Source organism: Amphiura filiformis, chromosome 8 (genome assembly GCF_039555335.1).
Source record: "Amphiura filiformis chromosome 8, Afil_fr2py, whole genome shotgun sequence".
NCBI lineage: Eukaryota > Metazoa > Echinodermata > Ophiuroidea > Amphilepidida > Amphiuridae > Amphiura > Amphiura filiformis.
Window position 1 is genome coordinate 64,378,411 of NC_092635.1, and position 19,249 is coordinate 64,397,659.

The 19,249-nt window shown below is 38.2% G+C and overlaps 1 protein-coding gene across 1 annotated transcript in view; it reads right to left on the bottom strand.

Annotated features, from left to right (window-relative positions):
* The window catches only part of LOC140158409 (laminin subunit alpha-1-like), a 161,869-nt gene that overhangs the window by 61,664 nt on the left and 80,956 nt on the right, over positions 1-19,249 (bottom strand). Inside the window, 8 exon segments of the mRNA XM_072181501.1 lie at positions 5,388-5,574; positions 8,575-8,724; positions 9,100-9,179; positions 9,182-9,419; positions 13,421-13,543; positions 14,864-15,120; positions 16,378-16,530; positions 18,276-18,560. Of these exon segments, the coding sequence (XP_072037602.1) occupies positions 5,388-5,574; positions 8,575-8,724; positions 9,100-9,179; positions 9,182-9,419; positions 13,421-13,543; positions 14,864-15,120; positions 16,378-16,530; positions 18,276-18,560 (1,473 nt within the window).

Below are 19,249 nucleotides of genomic sequence, written 5' to 3' on the forward strand. Positions count from 1 at the left end.
GTTGTTCGGCTCGAAAATAAAAGGGGATATATCTGACAGTAAAAGCTAACATTTTATGGCAAAGAAATGCTAATCTGTTTTGTTTGAAAATGTTATAATATGGCTTTAAGGTCTCATGTTCCATATGGATTGGAAACTGTAGGTCCAAATAGCCATGTAGGCTTTGCAGGTAGGGGGACACAAGCAGACAGTAGCAGCTGGCTGGCAGGTGGGTGGATACTGATGCTTAGATAATTGGCGCCTAAGTACCAGTCATCACAGGTGCCTCCCTCCTCAGAAGTGAAGAAATGTTTCAAAATAGAGTAGAAATAGAATGATATTAAGGGCATATGCGATGCATGCTCTTCATGCTCTTTCAATCCAATGGGTCTACTTCCTTCCATTGTTTGAATTATGAATATAATTATTATTATTTCCCCCTTTTCTTCCTCTCTCTCTCTACCTACCTCTTTTTTACCTTGTGTTATTAGACATTGATCATTTAGGGGATCCTAACAAGTTCCTTGAGCCCCCTGGCTATAGGCCTGGAATATGTACTGAAATTTTGCATCGGTTTATTATATTTTTCATCACAATTTGAAAACAGGTCTCAAACTAATAACACAAAAATGAAAAATAAACTAAAAATTATTCAGAGCAAAACATGCGTACAAACAATGCTTTAATATATCGAAAATTAAGCAACAAAAAATAATTATGAAGATAAATGACCACAGCGATAGAGAAACAATGGGTTATTCCTGTTGAAATCCTTACCCCCCTTATGAAAGACATGGCCTCAATATTCCACACAGAAGGTGTAAATGGAGTCAACCATTTAGGTAATTCCATTTGAAATTCACACACCCCCCTGTGTGGAAGACTAAGGACATGTCTTCCATAGGGTGTATGGATTTCAGCTGGAATAGCCCATATACAATGAACAACAATAGTAGGTGGTGATCACTGATAATGAATGTGACATCACTCAACCTCATGTTGATTTATCAAGTCCTGATTTATATCCAGAGCTGAGCAGTGACCTCGTCTTGAATGGTTTGTGAAATGTGATGATATTTTTCATGTAGCCCGGAGCCAGATTATGCAGTCTTAAAAACATACAGAAGAACTTTGACATGATTTGTTTTTCAGATGGCAAGCAGTGAAATGTGTCCATAGGAAAATTAGACAATTTGGGTTTATTGTAGAACTCTCCCACTGCGTACAGAGCGTAGGATGCAGATGTGAACGTGTGCTATTGCACAAATGTGAATTGGCCAGTTCTGAAAATGTTGCAGCTGCACCGTAATCTCATGATGAACACAAAATCAGCAACTTTCCTATAGTAAGATTGAAACCGTGTGGCCATATGGAAGTTGGAAAACTATGCGAGCTGCTTTGTTTTGCAAATGTTGGAGGCGTAAAAGAAAACAACGACTCTCATTGCAATGCTACAAGCATCCTTGGACAATGCAACAATGTATGCAAGATACATTCCACAAAACAAAACTCAAAGACTTGCAAAGAGCTGTTATATGAGATAAACAATGGAGTGACAAAGGATACACCCAGGTTCCTGATGGATGAAGATGGAACAATTTCAATGGTTCCTATATGCACAAAGTAGTGCTTGACAGACAATGACGTAGAAAAACATAGATCGCTGAGCTCGAATTGGTACGTTGCCGTTTCATTGACAATCACACACTGAATAAGCCATTATGAAATGAAGGGACCTAACAAAATCAGCATCAAATGCAACTAAAATGGGAACTGAATTTACTCTAGCATGTATGGATTAATAAAATTAAATAAATTACTTGTTTTAGCATATTCAACTTTACTGTGTACCATTTTTTATCAAAAATTACTGAATAACAAAGGCAAGCACGCTCCTAAATCTAGTTCATTCGCCCGTTGCCATGAGGGCTCTACAGGAACGGCGACTGAAAGCGAAATTTCAAAAAGTGGTAGAGTTGTTTAGAGTTGCAACACTGGTGATATACCAGATTCAGGCGTGCTTGCCTTTATAATTCAGCAATTTTTTGATAAAAACAATGGTATACTGGGAAATTAAATGCGTTTTAATACATGATTTGTTCAACTTTTTTTAATTTTATTTATACAGCACCCAAACCGGGACCCAAACCGGCTTCACAGATTCGGCGAGCAGGGCACTCTATCCTTTCTACCTCATTGTTGACAGACAAGTTATGTGGTGATCATCATGCTGCAATGAGATATTTTGTTTTTAAATCGTTCAGTTTGAGATATTTAGTGCCATCCAACAATGAATGTTTGGGTCGAGGACAAGATCAAATTGAACATCATCTACGTTACATATGATACATGATACGGTGATGCTGACTGATGTGATGGTAGCAACAGTACAGTAATTCTACGTAAGACAAGATACTAACGCACACTACAAATGTACTTGTATCGACATAAACAAATAACATTAATACATTTAATACAGACCCGCTGCAATACACAATGTGGTATGCAAAAATGAAATACAAGCATGTACACAAAATCAATATTTAAAACTTTTTAAAATATACAGGGATATTTTTACAAAATGAGTGTCTTTGATACTTGTAGAGCAAGTCACATTTGTACCAGTAGTGCCTGGTTCATACTCCACTTCGCGCACAAAATTTTTTCGCCGCAATAATCCTTGAGGTAGAATTTTACGATCTGCACGATAAAAAACCCTTCGTGTTGGATTTGAATATTCACCTGCAATAAAAGTTTCTGATTGGCTGATTGCCAGGCAAGGTTGAGGCAATAACCATTTCGCAGAAAGCTCTAACCTAAGGAAAATCGCCAAACCATCATATATGAGCTGTAATCATTGACACCTCATTAACCACCATGGCGACTTGAAGAGTATAAAGAAAATTTAATAATCGTCGTACAAAAACCTTGGCGAATACTTCGCCATAAAAATTTGTGTGCGCAAAGTGGAGTATGAATAGGCCTTAGAGCATAGCATAGCATGGCAATATGTTTGCAGATGGGGACAGGGTGTGCATATCCAGCATTTATAGCAGAGCACAGCAATATGTTTGCAGATGGGGATACAGGGGTGTGCGTATCCAGCATTTATAGCATAGCACAGCAATATGTTTGCAGATGGGGACACAGGGGTGTGCGTATCCAGCATTTAATTAGCATAGCATGGCAATATGTTTGCAGATGGGGACAGGGGTGTGCGTATCCAGCATTTAATGGGGACAAGGGTGTGTGTATCCAGCATTTAATGGGGACAAGGGGGTGTGTATCCAGCATTTAATGGGGACAAGGGTGTGTGTATCCAGCATTTAATGGGGACAAGGGTGTGTGTATCCAACATTTAATGGGGACAAGGGTGTGTGTATCCAGCATTTAATGGGGACAGGGGTGTGTGTATCCAGCATTTAAGGGGTGTGTGTATCCAGCATTTAATGGGGACATGGGTGTGTGTATCCAACATTTAATGGGGACAAGGGTGTGTGTATCCAGCATTTAATGGGGACAGGGGTGTGTGTATCCAGCATTTAATGGGGACAAGGGTGTGTATCCAACATTTAATGGGGACAAGGGTGTGTGTATCCAGCATTTAATGGGGACAAGGGTGTGTGTATCCAACATTTAATGGGGACAAGGGTGTGTGTATCCAGCATTTAATGGGGACAGGGGTGTGTGTATCCAGCATTTAATGGGGACAAGGGTGTCTGTATCCAACATTTAATGGGACATCCAGCATTTAATGGGGACAGGGGTGTGTGTATCCAGCATTTAATGGGGACAAGGGTGTGTGTATCCAACATTTAATGGGGACAAGGTTGTGTGTATCCAGCATTTAATGGGGACAAGGGTGTGTGTATCCAGCATTTAATGGGGACAGGGGTGTGTGTATCCAGCATTTAATGGGGACAAGGGTGTGTGTATCCAACATTTAATGGGACATCCAGCATTTAATGGGGACAGGGGTGTGTGTATCCAGCATTTAATGGGGACAAGGGTGTGTGTATCCAGCATTTAATGGGGACAAGGGTGTGGGTATCCAGCATTTAATGGGGACAAGGGTGTGTGTATCCAACATTTAATGGGGACAAGGGTGTGTGTATCCAGCATTTAATGGGGACAGGGGTGTGTGTATCCAGCATTTAATGGGGACAAGGGTGTGTGTATCCAACATTTAATGGGGACAAGGGTGTGTGTATCCAGCATTTAATGGGGACATGGGTGTGTGTATCCAACATTTAATGGGGACAAGGGTGTGTGTATCCAGCATTTAATGGGGACAGGGGTGTGTGTATCCAGCATTTAATGGGGACAAGGGTGTGTGTATCCAGCATTTAATGAGGACAGGGGTGTGTGTATCCAGCATTTAATGGGGACAAGGGTGTGTGTATCCAACATTTAATGGGGACAAGGGTGTGTGTATCCAGCATTTAATGGGGACATGGGTGTGTGTATCCAGTATTTAATGGGGACAGGGGTGTGTGTATCCAGCATTTAATGGGGACAAGGGTGTGTGTATCCAACATTTAATGGGGACAAGGGTGTGTGTATCCAGCATTTAATGGGGACAAGGGTGTGTGTATCCAACATTTAATGGGGACAAGGGTGTGTGTATCCAGCATTTAATGGGGACAGGGGTGTGTGTATCCAGCATTTAATGGGGACAAGGGTGTGTGTATCCAGCATTTACTAGGGGCAGGGGTGTGTGTATCCAGCATTTAATGGGGACAAGGGTGTGTGTATCCAGCATTTAATGGGGACAAGGGTGTGTGTGTATCCAGCATTTAATGGGGACATGGGTGTGTGTATCCAGCATTTAATGGGGACAGGGTGTGTATCCATGCGTTTGTAACCACATTCAAACTGTGGAGGTGCATATGTTTTGCCACATACCAACTGTGGAGCCATGATATCTTACCACCAGAGGGGTGGGGGTATACCACCTACTATTTTCTGATTTGATGACCTCCACAGTATGGCGGTTGATTTCAGATTTGCGTGAAAAAATCACCCCAGTTGGAATGTGAATGTGTAAATCTCCCCAGTTGGAATACACATACCCCTCCACACTTGGACTTACAAGAAGAAAGTCACTATAATCTTTATCAAAGATTTCAATATGTATGCCATACATGAAGTGATTAATGTTTTCATTGATGTAACTAAGACATGATATATACCCAGTGGCGTAACTCCTATGGGCTCAGGGTGTGCAAACCCGCGGGCACCCGAGCTGAGGGGGCACCCAAAGGGTGCCCTCTCAGCTTGGGTGCCCATTGGTTCCAGCTAAGATTTCCCTTATCAGTGGGGCACCCAGCTATTATTGCCCGTGGGCACCCAAAACCAAAGTTACGCTACTGTATATACCAAGGTACATTACACCCAAGTAAACTTACCAAATGGATTTGGAACAAGCCCTGGGGGAGGATTCCCATCCTGACTACCAACTCTGATGATTTCTGCATCTTCAAAGGCGTCATTACCATCCAGGATATCACTTTGGGCCATTCCTAAGATACTGCCTATGGTTTGTAGACCATCAAGGGCCTCTGATACCAGTGTGGTAGAATAGGATAGCAGGTCCTGCAACAACAAAGCTCACTTTATTTACTGTATATTTATATTGTATATTTATTAAAAAATCACATAGCAGCCAACGGCTAATTGCATGACATTTACATTAAAAATAGCATTATGAAAAATACATACATTATAATTAAAACACTCAAACAAATAAAAATAAAATAACACATTAGAATTGCACTTATGTGTAGCAGCATGTAGACTGATATTGGACTCTGTAACTTTTTCAGTGTCTGCGTAGAGCAAAGACGTAGCTTGCAATGCCATCACGGCGTCTTATTCAGCATAGTGATTACACTCCTCCAGTCACTCCCACCAGGTGGTCAGGTGACCGGAGGAGTGTAATCACTACGCTGAAGGAACAGGGGTGGAATTTCGTAAAGTGCCACAGGAGTCCAAGTGGATTCTCGCAAGAGAGTTTGCGAGAGTCCATGGATTCTCGTTGTACAATCTTGCGGGAGTCCAAAAGGTATTATATGTAGGCCTCCGTAAAATGCATTCAAACAAACAAACTAACAACTTAAAGTTAAACTAAGTTAAGTTTTTAATATATATGTGTCATCATACTTCCATATATGTCATTGCATCTTTCTTTGGCGACTTTTCCTTTATATTTTGCAGGCTTTGAGTTTTAAGGCATGTTGAACTTAAACGTAAGTTCACTGAGATGATCATTTCCAGTGAGAGTCCACATGGACTCTCGCAATAGAACTTTACGGGAGTCTCGCCGAAATTCCACCCCTGAAGGAAGAGGCTGTGATGGCATCGCAAGCTACATCTTTGCTTTACTCAGACTCTGAAAAGGTGACTTTTTGAGCTTATGTTTATTTTTGTGATAATTTCTTTAGATGAATCAATTTTTCCATCATGCATTCTGAGGCAATCCTTGCTTGACAGCACTGAATAATACTCATTAGGGACCGATGGTTATTTACGGCAGGGGGGAATGGGCGTTTTGGAAAAAATATCGACAAAAAATTTCGCGTTCCCCCCTCGCGTCCGCTCAAAATTTTCGCGTTCCCCCTTGTTTTCCTAATTTTCTCCATTTAAAATTTAACAATCCCCCCTCCTGGTTCAACTAAAAAATTCAGGTTCCCCCTAAAGACCCAACAAAATTTTTGTGTTCCCCCCTAAATTTTCCCATTCCCCCTCTGTCATAAATAACGATCGCTCCCTTACATGTTGAGTAATAGTACTCATTACTTGAACTAGTATCATTGAGCAACAGCATCAACCTTTTGTATATTATACAAATATTTACTGCTCATGAGGGATCTGGTGGAATCTATTTGTCCCCGAGGTGAACTGGAGACCGTGAGCCTACTATTTTCCCGAGACCGCCAGGTCGAGGGAAAATAGTAGGCTCACGGTCTCCAGTTCACCGAGGGGACCAATAGATTCCACCAGATCCCTAATTTAGAGCAGTAAATATTTGTTTTATATCCTTCATTAATATATTCTTTGTTCATTAAACACAAGGCATAGGCCTAGGCATAAATGTAGGCTAGGCCTAGTCAAGGCTACGCCGGCCTTGCTTTGCTTTGATTGAATGCACAAAGCACGCACACAGTTGAGTGGCTAAAGCTTACCGTGAAAATGTGTGACAACCTCTACAATACCGCCGTGAAACGAGTAACCATGTTAACATGTTCCCTGTTATTTCACCATCAATATTAAGATACTGATCCTGATGTAACTCAGATTATGCCATTAAACCGCCGTATTTTAGCTGCACTTCTGTCATGTCTGTGCTGCTTAATTGTGCTTCATAAGACAAAACGAATTGCTACACATTAATACCCCGGAGCCGGTACTGATATCCCGCGTATGTGGCGAGTTGCATTGACCACTAGGAACTGCGACGCTGTTATGAGGTCATACGCGCTCGGGGCGCTCAGAGGAGATAGTAAAACTATTTCCCGGAGATAGTACTTTGAATAGTACCCGTTCCCTCATCAATCGGCTTGTTAAAAAGTTTGCAAAATAGCAAAACTATTTTTGGTCACATGATACTCGTTTAACCAATTAATGAACTAGAATATATTAATGAGGGATATAAATCAAACTTATCCTAATTAAATACTGCTTGACATCACAGGTTAAATACCACTAATTATGTATTACACGGGTTTCAATGGATAAATGCCTAATTTCGGGTGGGATTTTCTCATATTCAGAACTCTCCCAGTTCAATGCCACTAATATCAGGTGAAACTTTATGATTTAGATGCCAAATGATCAAAAATTCAACATAGGTTGACCTGAGACTTTTCTTGTTTTAACGCACTGAACCGTAAACACCTTAAAATGACACAGCCCTCGAAGCTGAAAGTTACAATATGATAGGGCGAATGTTTACTAAAAACCGAATCCGTGCGTATGAATTTTGGTACTATTACAACAAAAATGTCATATAATGATAGAAAATGTACCATTTTGAAGCATCAAACTCTAAAAAGTACTTTGTTGGCTATATAACTTGATCAATTTCAGCGATTTTAATGCAGTCTTTTGAATGCCATGAAAACAAATAGTTCCTCGTCAGTATTTCAATGTATCGCCCAGGCCTATTAGTGGTCTTTAACCCACAGAGTAATTACTTGCTGAGTAACTCATCCCTGAGTAGTTACTCATCCTTGTATCATTGAATAACACATTCATCTTTCATATTATCGATTTCATCTAATCTTTGTTTGACATTTCTGCATCACACCAACTAAGGTACCACATCCAAATTTGTTTGATCTTTGCATCAACCATAGATACTGTGTTGATACATGTTATTATGAGGCATCAGCTAAGTAATCAGAATTAATGGTAACTTTGTATTGGTCAATATTATCACAATTTACACTTTAAAAAAAATATAGATTAAGCATCAATGGTCGATTGAAAGATCAAACAAATGTATGGTTCTGTTAGTTCTATATAACCTAAGGGCAAATCTTAGTGAGTAATACTCGTACTTACAAATGATACTCATCACTGAGTAGTACTCACCCTAGTATCATTGAGTAACACATCAATCTCTTCTACACATGCATCAATTTCACTCAATCCTTGCTTGACATCCAGTTCTTGTTGCTCAATGTCATTCAGAGTTGTTTCAGCATTGTTGACTAGACCAACCAGTCGATTACATTCTAAAGCCTGGCATAGGAAGGGGAATAAAACGAATACAATTAGAATTAAGGCCATTGAATCACAAAACAATCACTTTTTACCCCCAAGGGTTATTATACTTTTCTTTCAAAATCCACTGTGTACTACAACCCTCCCCTTGCCCCACGAATCAATGTTGGATGTCTTTAGGGGTGCATGACCAAAAAAACAACTGCCAACATTGATCAGGGAGAATAAGGGGCAAGTGTCCATGTTAACGTGTTGCAACAATTTTGATGAGGATTGTAGGTGGTACACCCAATAACCATAAAAAAATGGGGGTTACCTGAATTGGTGACTCAATTTGAAATCTACACCCCTGTGTGGGAGATTATGGGCATGTCTTAGGGGATGCATTCTTACTTGTTCCATAATACTGTCATGCAATGCCTGCGCCTGACTGGAAACATTCTGACTGCGACTCAGTTCTGCCTGAATAACCCCTGCTGATCTATAAACGACAACTGTAGAATTGCCTCAACTCGTGGTTCTGCACTAGCATACAGATCATGGGCAATGTTCAGCCATTGCTGTACTACATCTATGCGCTGAAGGATGGTGGTGTTGGCAGCTATAGCGCCCTCATAAATTCCCTGTGCTTCTATTTGTAACACGGTAATACGCTCAATATGGGTTTCGGTGTCTTGAAGCAATTCCAAGGTTCTGTTAAGAGTAGCTCCAGCCTGCAAATAAAAAGGTAGTGTGTTCTGTTTGAGATACAATCACTTTGTGCCAAAATGGCCTCATAGTCAGTGGCACAGTTCTTTAACCCCCTCCATTACACAAGCATATCTCTCACCTCAAGATGTAGGAGTTCTTGTATTAAACATGTTCAAAGATTATTCCATGTAGGCCTACAAATAAAGGGTTCACAGGTTCAAAAAAAAAAGCTTTCTTTTTTACAAAATTAAATTGAATTATTAGCAGTCTATTTTGTTTTACACACCTGGTCCAATTTACAATGTCACATATTCATACACTCTTAGATAGCAAGAACCAATCAGAGCAAGCGTTAGAAAAATCCAAACCATGCATTGATTGTGTATATATGCACGGGCACGCACTCCAAATACTACGCGCAGTGCTTTCGGACGCATTCATTTTTCTTGCGGATTGATACATTTATATTTGCTTCCAACATTTTTTTAATGATAATTTTGTTATATAAACAGCAAAAATCACATGTTTTCTTCTCGTGTATGAAATAGGTTAATGAACGCATTTTACTTTTTGCTCGAGAAATTAGACAAAATAATGCACTTGCGCTGATGTCGATGCTTTCAATGCACTCCCCCTTCTGGGCTTGTGCATTAGACATATCAACATCAGCACGCATGCATTATTTTGTCTAATTTCTTTTCCAGTAAGTAATATGTGTTCATTAACCTATAAGTTTTGCGTTCAGTCACAACGGCTCATTATGTAAGAAAAGATGCGGTTTGAACTGGTCCATTCTAGTTTTAAAAAATGCAGTAAGCCTGACCTACTTTGTGAGAGTATTAAATTAGCCATTGTGACTAAAACAACGATGTGTGACATTATGAATTGCACCCGGTGTGTAAAACAAAACTGGGCTAACAATAACTTTTTAATGTTTTTGATTTTGTAAGAAAAATGTTTTGATCTATTTTAAGAAGTCTTGGGGGAACTTATGAACCCATATGTTAAAGAATTGTGTGCTGACATATGAATAGATCTGAGATCCTAGGAAATATAAAAACATAATAAAATTTCCTTTCCCCCCTCCTTCATTTTCTAGAACTGCATGCAATATTTTATCTACCATATTTCTGCTACTATACTAACTATTACCAAAGTACTAAACATCTAAAAAAAAGTAACTAACCCCCTTTAAATAATGGCCATTATTCAAAAATGGGCTATTGTATTACAAATCTGTAAAATGTGTTGGAAGCAGAATTTATGACTCTAAAGGTGGTATTACATCCCTGATAAATTTTGTGACTAATTTTGCATTTTCTCAAAAATAACTACACACTGGTAACAAAAGTTATGTATATTATAGGGCAAGGAATCCAATTTCAGTGATTCAAGACAAGTGGTTCATTATATATGTTAAGAAATGAGGTACATTCTAGCGGAATCTCTTTTCTTATCATAAATAACGTACCACTTGTCTTGAGTCACTGAAATTCCAGTGCAGTAACTGGATTTCTTGCCCTATATAATATACATAACTTTTGTTACCAGTGTGTTATTATTTTTGAGAAAACGCAAAATTAGTCACAAATTTATCAAGGGGTGTAGTACCACCTTAATGAATACCAATCCTTTACCAATTATTTAACAAGTTTTGAAACATGCAAAGCTTTGGTGTTTATTTGGCTTATTTCATTTGAAATTGCTCATACCCCTGTAGAAGATTTAACCCCATGAGAACTTCCTGCCGATTGGCCAAAATGAAGTTTTCATTATCAATTGGCCCAATCAGCAACATTGTTAGAATAATTTCATCACACATAAAATTGGGATGAATTATTTGCAAACCTCCATTCTGATTGGTGATTTAAGTGAATATATCATGTAATTAACCAATCAGAGGCAATATTAGATCGGCAGGTAGTGCTGAGGGGGTTAACAAAAGTCTATCACAAGGTGAGTATGAATTTCAAGTTGAATTAGCATAGTAACCAACTCTATTTGAAACTCACCCGCTCTCTGTGGAAGAGTCCGGCTCAATATTTTCAGAGGGTGTATGAAATTCAAATGGAGTTGCCGTAATGTATTAATTCCATTTGAAATCTATACCGTAAAATGGGGTAACTTTGTGCCACTTTTCAGAGTTTTTAAACCACTGCTTCCAAACAAAACTAATTATATTTCTAATTATCTCTTTTTTATGACATTAGGGTTCCCTTCTATACCTTGAAGTTGAAAAAGATTTTTTAATAATTTTGTAAGGGTGCCCTAGGGGTCAAAAAAAAGCCTGACCAAAGTTACCCCGTATTTGGGGCAACTTTGGTCAGAGTATTACATTCCATGAAGGAAAAAAAATATAAAAAAATGATCTTCGTTGTATATGGGCAAGTTGTTGTTTTTTGTGACATTTGAACCCTTGCAAAATTAATCAAGCACACATCCTTGCTCACAAATATTGATTTTTATTTCTTCCGAAAAAAATATTAAAAAATGCTCATTTTTGGTCAAAAATCCTGAAATTGGACAGGAGGGACAATTATTTATGACACCAAATATGATTAAAAATAATATTGCTGTACGAAAATATGACCATTTCAAAAAATATGTTTGACCGACCAAAGTTACCCCGCTGACCGAAGTTACCCCACTTTACGGTACTCCCCCAGTCAAATATATTTTCAATATCTTCCACAGGGGTCGTGTTGATTTGAAATGTAATAGCCCTTACGAACACTATATCAACATGATAAAATCTAACATTCCACTCTAACTTTCAAATCTATAACTGTTATAATACATGCATGTTGTACATTGTATGTTCTATATACATAGGCCTGTTATCGACTGTCGTATGTGTCGTATTGTCGTCGATATGGCGCTAAATCCGACATGTCAAAATAAATTGTCCTTTTTCGACACTTTACAACACATATCAAAAAGAAAACAATTTAATTTCCATTCTATTTTGTCCAAATAAGCTTTTACCTCCCGAAGTTGACCCGCACCCGGAAGTAGAACGAACCAGGAAGTATGTTTACACCGGAAGTCGGCAATCATAACTCATATCAGCATGATTTTAAGCTTATCTATCGACTTTTTTCAGCATTTTAAAATCTCATTACAAGTTTCGACACATGTCGATTGTCGTATTTTTTTCCCGACAAGGTGTTGAATTAGAAATCATGTGTCGATAACAGGCCTATATATACATGCAACAAATGAAATGAAATGGGTTATATACCGGTCCTGCCGTGCCACTAGTAAAGGCTGTCACCTGATTGTGGTGTGGAAGGAAGGAAAAATCATAAATGATAAGAAAAAAAAATAACAAAATTGTGCAGTGATTAACTGGGTGTGTGAAAATGCAAATGGCTTGTGCAATGGGTAAATAATTATATGGTATTAAGAATAAACAAAATGTACAAAATGCAGTAGAATGTGCAAACAAACAGCAACAGACATCTGGGTCAAATATATGGTCAACATGATTCAGAGTCTATTCGTGGTATTTTCTATTATTTCGACACAATGTTATTTGGCTGGTTCAATTCCCATTCATGTATGCTGCCAGATCCCTGCTCTTCTCACATATGGGAGGAACCGTAAAATGGGCGAATAAGCTATCACGTTGTTAAGAAAACAAATGGTTATTTATTTGATTACTTGTGGTTTTTTTAAAAATGATAAGCATATCCAGTGGCGGCGCTACGGGGGCAAGGGGCATTTTTCTTGCCCCCTCCCACTTTTGAGGCAAAACCCCAACATCACGTAAATTTCCACTTTTTTGCGGCAATTTTTCGCAAATTTATGGTCATGATGGAGGGCAAGCAAACAATTTTTTTTTGCCTTATGAAAAAAAAAAAAATTATGTGGATCAGTTCCCATCACCAAAGAATAAGCAAAATTTCATATCATATTAAATAATTACATGTAGTGTATATATGTGCTACCTTTTCAAACATGCTAGTGTGTATGACAACTTTCCAAAACAAAAATGGGTTTTATTAATAAAATTGTACCCAACCTGTGTGATAATGCAGTCATAGTAATTTTCTGAGAGAGGGCAATTGGTAGGCATCAATGGTACGTCAGGAGGGGTGTCGGATGTACTCCATAAATGTAGAAGTAATAAGATATCTCTAAGCGCCTATGAGAAACAAACAATCACAGCTTATACTAGTAATGTTACCAAACAATAATTACAGACACAGATACATATACATGTATTGGCAGACGACATTCCCATCAGACACATACACCCACACCCCAGAGATGCCAGTCAGTGATGCCAGTTAGTGTTGTCAAAAAATCCTGAAATGGCAAAAATTTCCTGAAAAATATACTTTGCCTATGCATTTGTACAGGATCAAGACTGCCACATCAAAATACAGCATAGTGACAACTGGCACAAACATATTCCAAGAATTATAATTAAAAAAACATGTATCACATTTACATATACATATTTGCTCATCGGAATTTTAAACTGTTTTATCCGACATTGATTGTTTATACTATTTTGTCAATTTTACCTTGTATGATATGTAGTTGTATAATAGGGTCTTTTTAGCTTGTGTTTATTTGATATTTTGCTTTTGCAGGCTTGCTGTATGGTTTTTAATATATGAATTTGCTTATGTAATTTGTATTTTAAGATGTTGTTAATGTACTCTAGATTTTTATGTGTAAAGCGTCTTGATGCCATGCTTTATACACTATATAAATTCTTGTTTATTATTATTATTATTGCATGTAAAGCACAGGCATTCCCAACCTTTAAATTTCTTCAAACAATGACCAAATTTAAACCACTCGTAGCCCCATATCAACGTCCCACTTTATTCCTCTGGATAGTCTCACAACCCCAAGTTTTGAGCTTGTGACCCCAAATGGGGTCAATGGTCATGACCCACTAGTTGGGAATCCCTACTGACTATAGCTTTTAATTTGCTGCTCTTATTGGTAAAATGCTTCTACAAAGGGAATGGAAAACTAAACTATTATGCACCCGGGGGGGGGGGGGGGACTCAATACAAATGACCATATGGGGATGTGACGCAAATATGGGTAGCATTTTCAGCCTTTTGGTATATCAATGACCCCTTTTTCAAAGCCTATTTTGGTAAATGAATGGGTCCTTTTTCAAAATTTTCTCAATTAAAAAATAGCCTAATTTTTCCTTAATCTAGCCAAAATTGTCAAAATTTTCCGAAAATTTTGGGAAAATTTGTAAAAACTAAGACAATTTGGGTTAAATTTGGCTGAAAATTTTGACTTTTGGTATATCAATGGGTCCAAATTTCGTGAAAAATTGGTATATTTATGGGTCCACCTTCAAATTCTCAGCAGCACGTTCCTACCAAAACCAAACTTGAGTACACCCCCCCCCCCCCCCGGATTATGCATCACTCTGTGAATATCAATGATACGTGAAATGACCACAATCCTCCATACAAATCTACCTTACCCTATTGAACAAGTTATTAACATCGGTATAATATTGTTGTTGATTAATCTGCTGTATCTCGGCTCTTAAATCCGAATAGCTATTCATGGTAGCTGTCAGCTCCTGGATGGTCTGATTGGCCTCTGGTTCTAGAGCCACCAACTCTACATCCCTCTCCTGAAGTTGCCCAGTTAAGGAAGCATCTGCCCATAATCCAGCCCAGATAACTTCCAAGTTGTACGTAGAATTTAACAGTGTTTCCACGCACTTGTCACATTCTGTCAAAGTAAATATTACAAATTATTTACAACTCATATTGAATATGCATTAGTACCTAACTTGAACATGCCACAAGACCCAATATCCTAATTAGTTTTTGATCCACTCACATGCTCCCTCTCCCCATTGTTTACATGGACAATGACAACTGGGCATTTAGAATGTCAAGTTAGCTAAATAAAAAAAAGGTGCTGATGGTGATGCTTGATGATGGGAATCCGCTAGTGGTGATCTTAGACCAAGATATTTACTGCTGATTGCATGTCCCATAAGAGACAGCTTGGGAAGCTGCATGGCTATCCTGGTTGTAGGATATTTACTGTATGTACTTCTGGGCTACAAGTCCTTGGTTTACTGAATGTCTTAAGCTACCGTGTTCAGCACCAATCTGTAAATTGTGTCGAGCACTATCAGTGTTACCAAAACTTTTTAGCGCTAAGGTACAGCACATTGGCTCACCAGGCCGCGGTAAAGGAGTCTTAAGTAGTTCAATTTTTAAGCCTCCAAAAAAAGCTTGCAATATCGCAGATTTACTGAAATTTAGAGCCCAAATCACCCAATTGGGCGAAAAAACACAAGACTTCAAAACTTCCGATACTTAATAGAAGTTACGAACCGATCAATATTGTGGTCACAAAACCCTTTGTTAATGCAATTGGGAGCTTCAGAGACTCACAACTTTTATAAATCGGCTAAATTGAAAGGAAAATACATGAAACTATTGCCGCGAATTGAGTTTTGCAAAGTAGCCCAATTAGAGGCAAGTCGCGGCACGCATTTTTTGAGTAGCGGCAAGTGATCGCCAAGTAGCCCAATTGTGTGTTTTATGCGCGGCGTTGGCATCACTGTTAAGAATAGTGAGCTACAGTTCTTGGCATATTTCACATATCCTATTATCATTTATTGATTATGTGTTTTTTTGTCCTTGTTTGTAAGACTCAACATTGCCTACTTTCTATTAATCACCAGGGTTGCTAAACCTGCAATTTGGTAGCCCAATTGGGCAACTTTTGAAGATTTTTCCAGCGACTTTTGACAATTTCCTGTCCCATAGAAACCAATGGTTATGAACAAATTTGGGCGACTTTTCAACATTAGCTCCAGTGACTTCCGATAGTTTCCTGCCCCATATATAGACACCAATGGTAAAGAGAAAAATTGGGCGACTTTTCATCTTATTTGACCCTCGATTCGGGCTGAAATCTTTAGGCAACCCTTTTAATCACTATAGCCTTTCTGTAACTTTTTATACTTACTTGTACACCCGTTAAGACCAAATTCAACATAACCCAATTCACACATATCGCATCGTAGTCCTCCTACCCCTGATTTACATGGACACTGGCCAGTCAAGGAGTGGCACACAGTTACTGAGCCACCTACTGCACCAATAGCATTGCAGGCACAATCTGTGAAAAGGGAGTGACATAAATTAATATTCATCAAATGGTTAAAGACAATTTTTTGTTTGCTGTAACCCAACCAACCCTATAACAGCCTGCCAGCCTAAAAGTTTACTTTACCTCCTCCTGACTGTAATTGGGCTATTCCATTTAAAATCCACACTACCCCTGTAAAAGATTTTGGAAATATCTTCCACAGGGGGAGTATGTTTTTCAAATGTAATTAGCCAAGGTTAGCCATTTTGAAACCTATACTCCCTGTGTAATATGGCTTTACCTATATATCTTCCACAACTGGAGTGTGTATTTCAAATTGAAGTTACCCAATTGTCTATTGTATTAAAAACTTGTACTCCCTCTGTGGAAGACTTAAGCTAAATCTTCCACAGGGGGAGTGTGAAATTTAAATAGAATAGCCCATTTGGCTTGTTACGGCAAGCAAACATTTTTGTGCACATTAGGAGCAATTAAAGATGTGTTTGTAAATTATCAAATAAGTTTGGTATGTATTTGAAGAAAGATGGTGATTAGTATGTCTTTCTTCAGAGTTCTGTGTGAGCTTTTTAGCTAATGTTGTGCATGAACTGTGGAAATGAACAGGTGGATATCTCATATTGGCTAAATGAAATGAATCATGCAATGTCAGCATTTCATTTGTTGATAAGGCAAATTCACATTATGTGACCAGCAGTGGCGGCGGCACGGGGGGCAATTGCTCCCCCAGTCAGAACTCTTTCCCCCCCCCCTGTTTCCCCCCGTAAAAACCCCAAAATTACGAAAATTTCCACTTTTTGCGGCAATTTTGTGCAAAATTTGTTGATTTTGCCCCCTGAAATTAACTTGCCCCCTCAATGCCCCCCGAAAAAAAATTCCTGGCGCCGCCACTGGTGACCAGAAGTCACCAGATTCTTTTCAGCAATAAACAAAGTATGTTGGCAAGTGCAAAATGACTCTGCCAAAGACTTTGTTTTTTGCTTTTTTTTCTTGTCTGCTTGCTTGCTTGCTATTATGTTTTCCTAATGTTTTAGTGCAATGGTTTTAACATTTTTAAATCTAATTTTCCTTTTCAATTTGTTTTGTGCAATGGCTTTAAACAATTTCAAATCCAATTTTATTGTTGTATCATACTGTGAATGTCTTTTATATATGTGACATGTCATGTCAAAAGGAGACACTTTAGGGCAGGATATCAATTATAAAGGTTTTTACATATCTTAAATAAAGAGATATTTTGCTCCACAATGCCATTTTCCCCAATAAAATCGGACATTTCTAAGTGAAGATATTGAGTTTGTAAGTTATGGTATTATAAAATTGGAAATTAAGATATCGGCCTTAAGAAATATTATTGACAATGTTGAGAGTAGGAATTACCTTGAAAAATGTCTCAAAAACATTGATGTTTTTGAGACTCAAAAAAAAGATGCCAGTTATATTCCGGTCTGAAACTATCAGACAATATTTTAAACATTAATAACATCACAAATTTGCAACAAACCCAAATGGTAAAAAAATCACCCCGGGCAGATTTTTGGCTATTTCTCAATTTACAATCCTGCTCAAAAGTGTCTCCTTTTGACATGACATGTCACATATAGGTTGATACTCCAGTGTAGAAATTGAGATAGCATCTTAATACTCCATTCTCTCAATGTGGACTAATTGTGTCTTTCTTTTTCAATCATTTTGTCTAATGTCTAATTGAAAGATTTAATTAAATCAAAATTATTAAACAAATTTAGTACACTTACTATCACATGCTTGTAGTGGAAGACCATACGTCAGCGGCTCACACTGATCACATTTAATCCCTGTGACACCAGCTAAACACAAGCATGCTCCACCGGCATTACACTGCATGCTAATTGATCCAAACTCATTACAGGCGCAATCTGTGCAACCGTCGGTACTGAAGCGATAATGATTCGCCAGACAAGCTGCACAGTTGCGGTTGCCAATACCTGGCTTGCATATGCACTGTCCTGTTTCATGGTCACACAGGTTGTTTATAGCACCAGTAGTGTCACAGTTACAGGCTGTTAATAACAAAATAGTAACAGGTTATCAAAACTGGTTACACAGGTTGTTTATAGCACCAGTAGTGTCACAGTTACAGGCTGTTAATAACAAAATAGTAACAGATTATCAAAACTGGACACACAGGTTGTTTATAGTACCAGTAGTGTCACAGTTACAGGCTGTTAATAACAAAATAGTAAGATTATCAAAACTGGTCACACAGGTTGTTTAGTGTCACAGTTACAGGCTGTTATTAACAAAATAGTAACAGATTATCAAAACTTGCAATTCATTGATAACAGTCATAAAATTGCTAAATATTAGCCTGTGGAGCATAACAATCCTGCTATAATGACATTGTAACATTAATACTGTACATAACGTATGTGTATCATTACCGTAGGCCTATATTTATTTTACAGATACACCATAAACATTTAAACATTGAATATATTTACTTATCCTAAAACTATTGATTCTAGTATTGCATTTAGGCTACTTTGTGTCCCGCCCCTAATTAGAGTCCCGCTTTGAACTTTGCTAAGTTACATTTAAAGAAGTACAGATGCAAAAAGCAATATAATACATTGTTCTTGTTATTCAGATATCGGCAATTCTTAAACACTTGGAGAACGTTCCTGCAATCTTATTGGTTCTTACCCAGCTTACCCATATGTGATATGACATGATATCACACGGGTCAGCG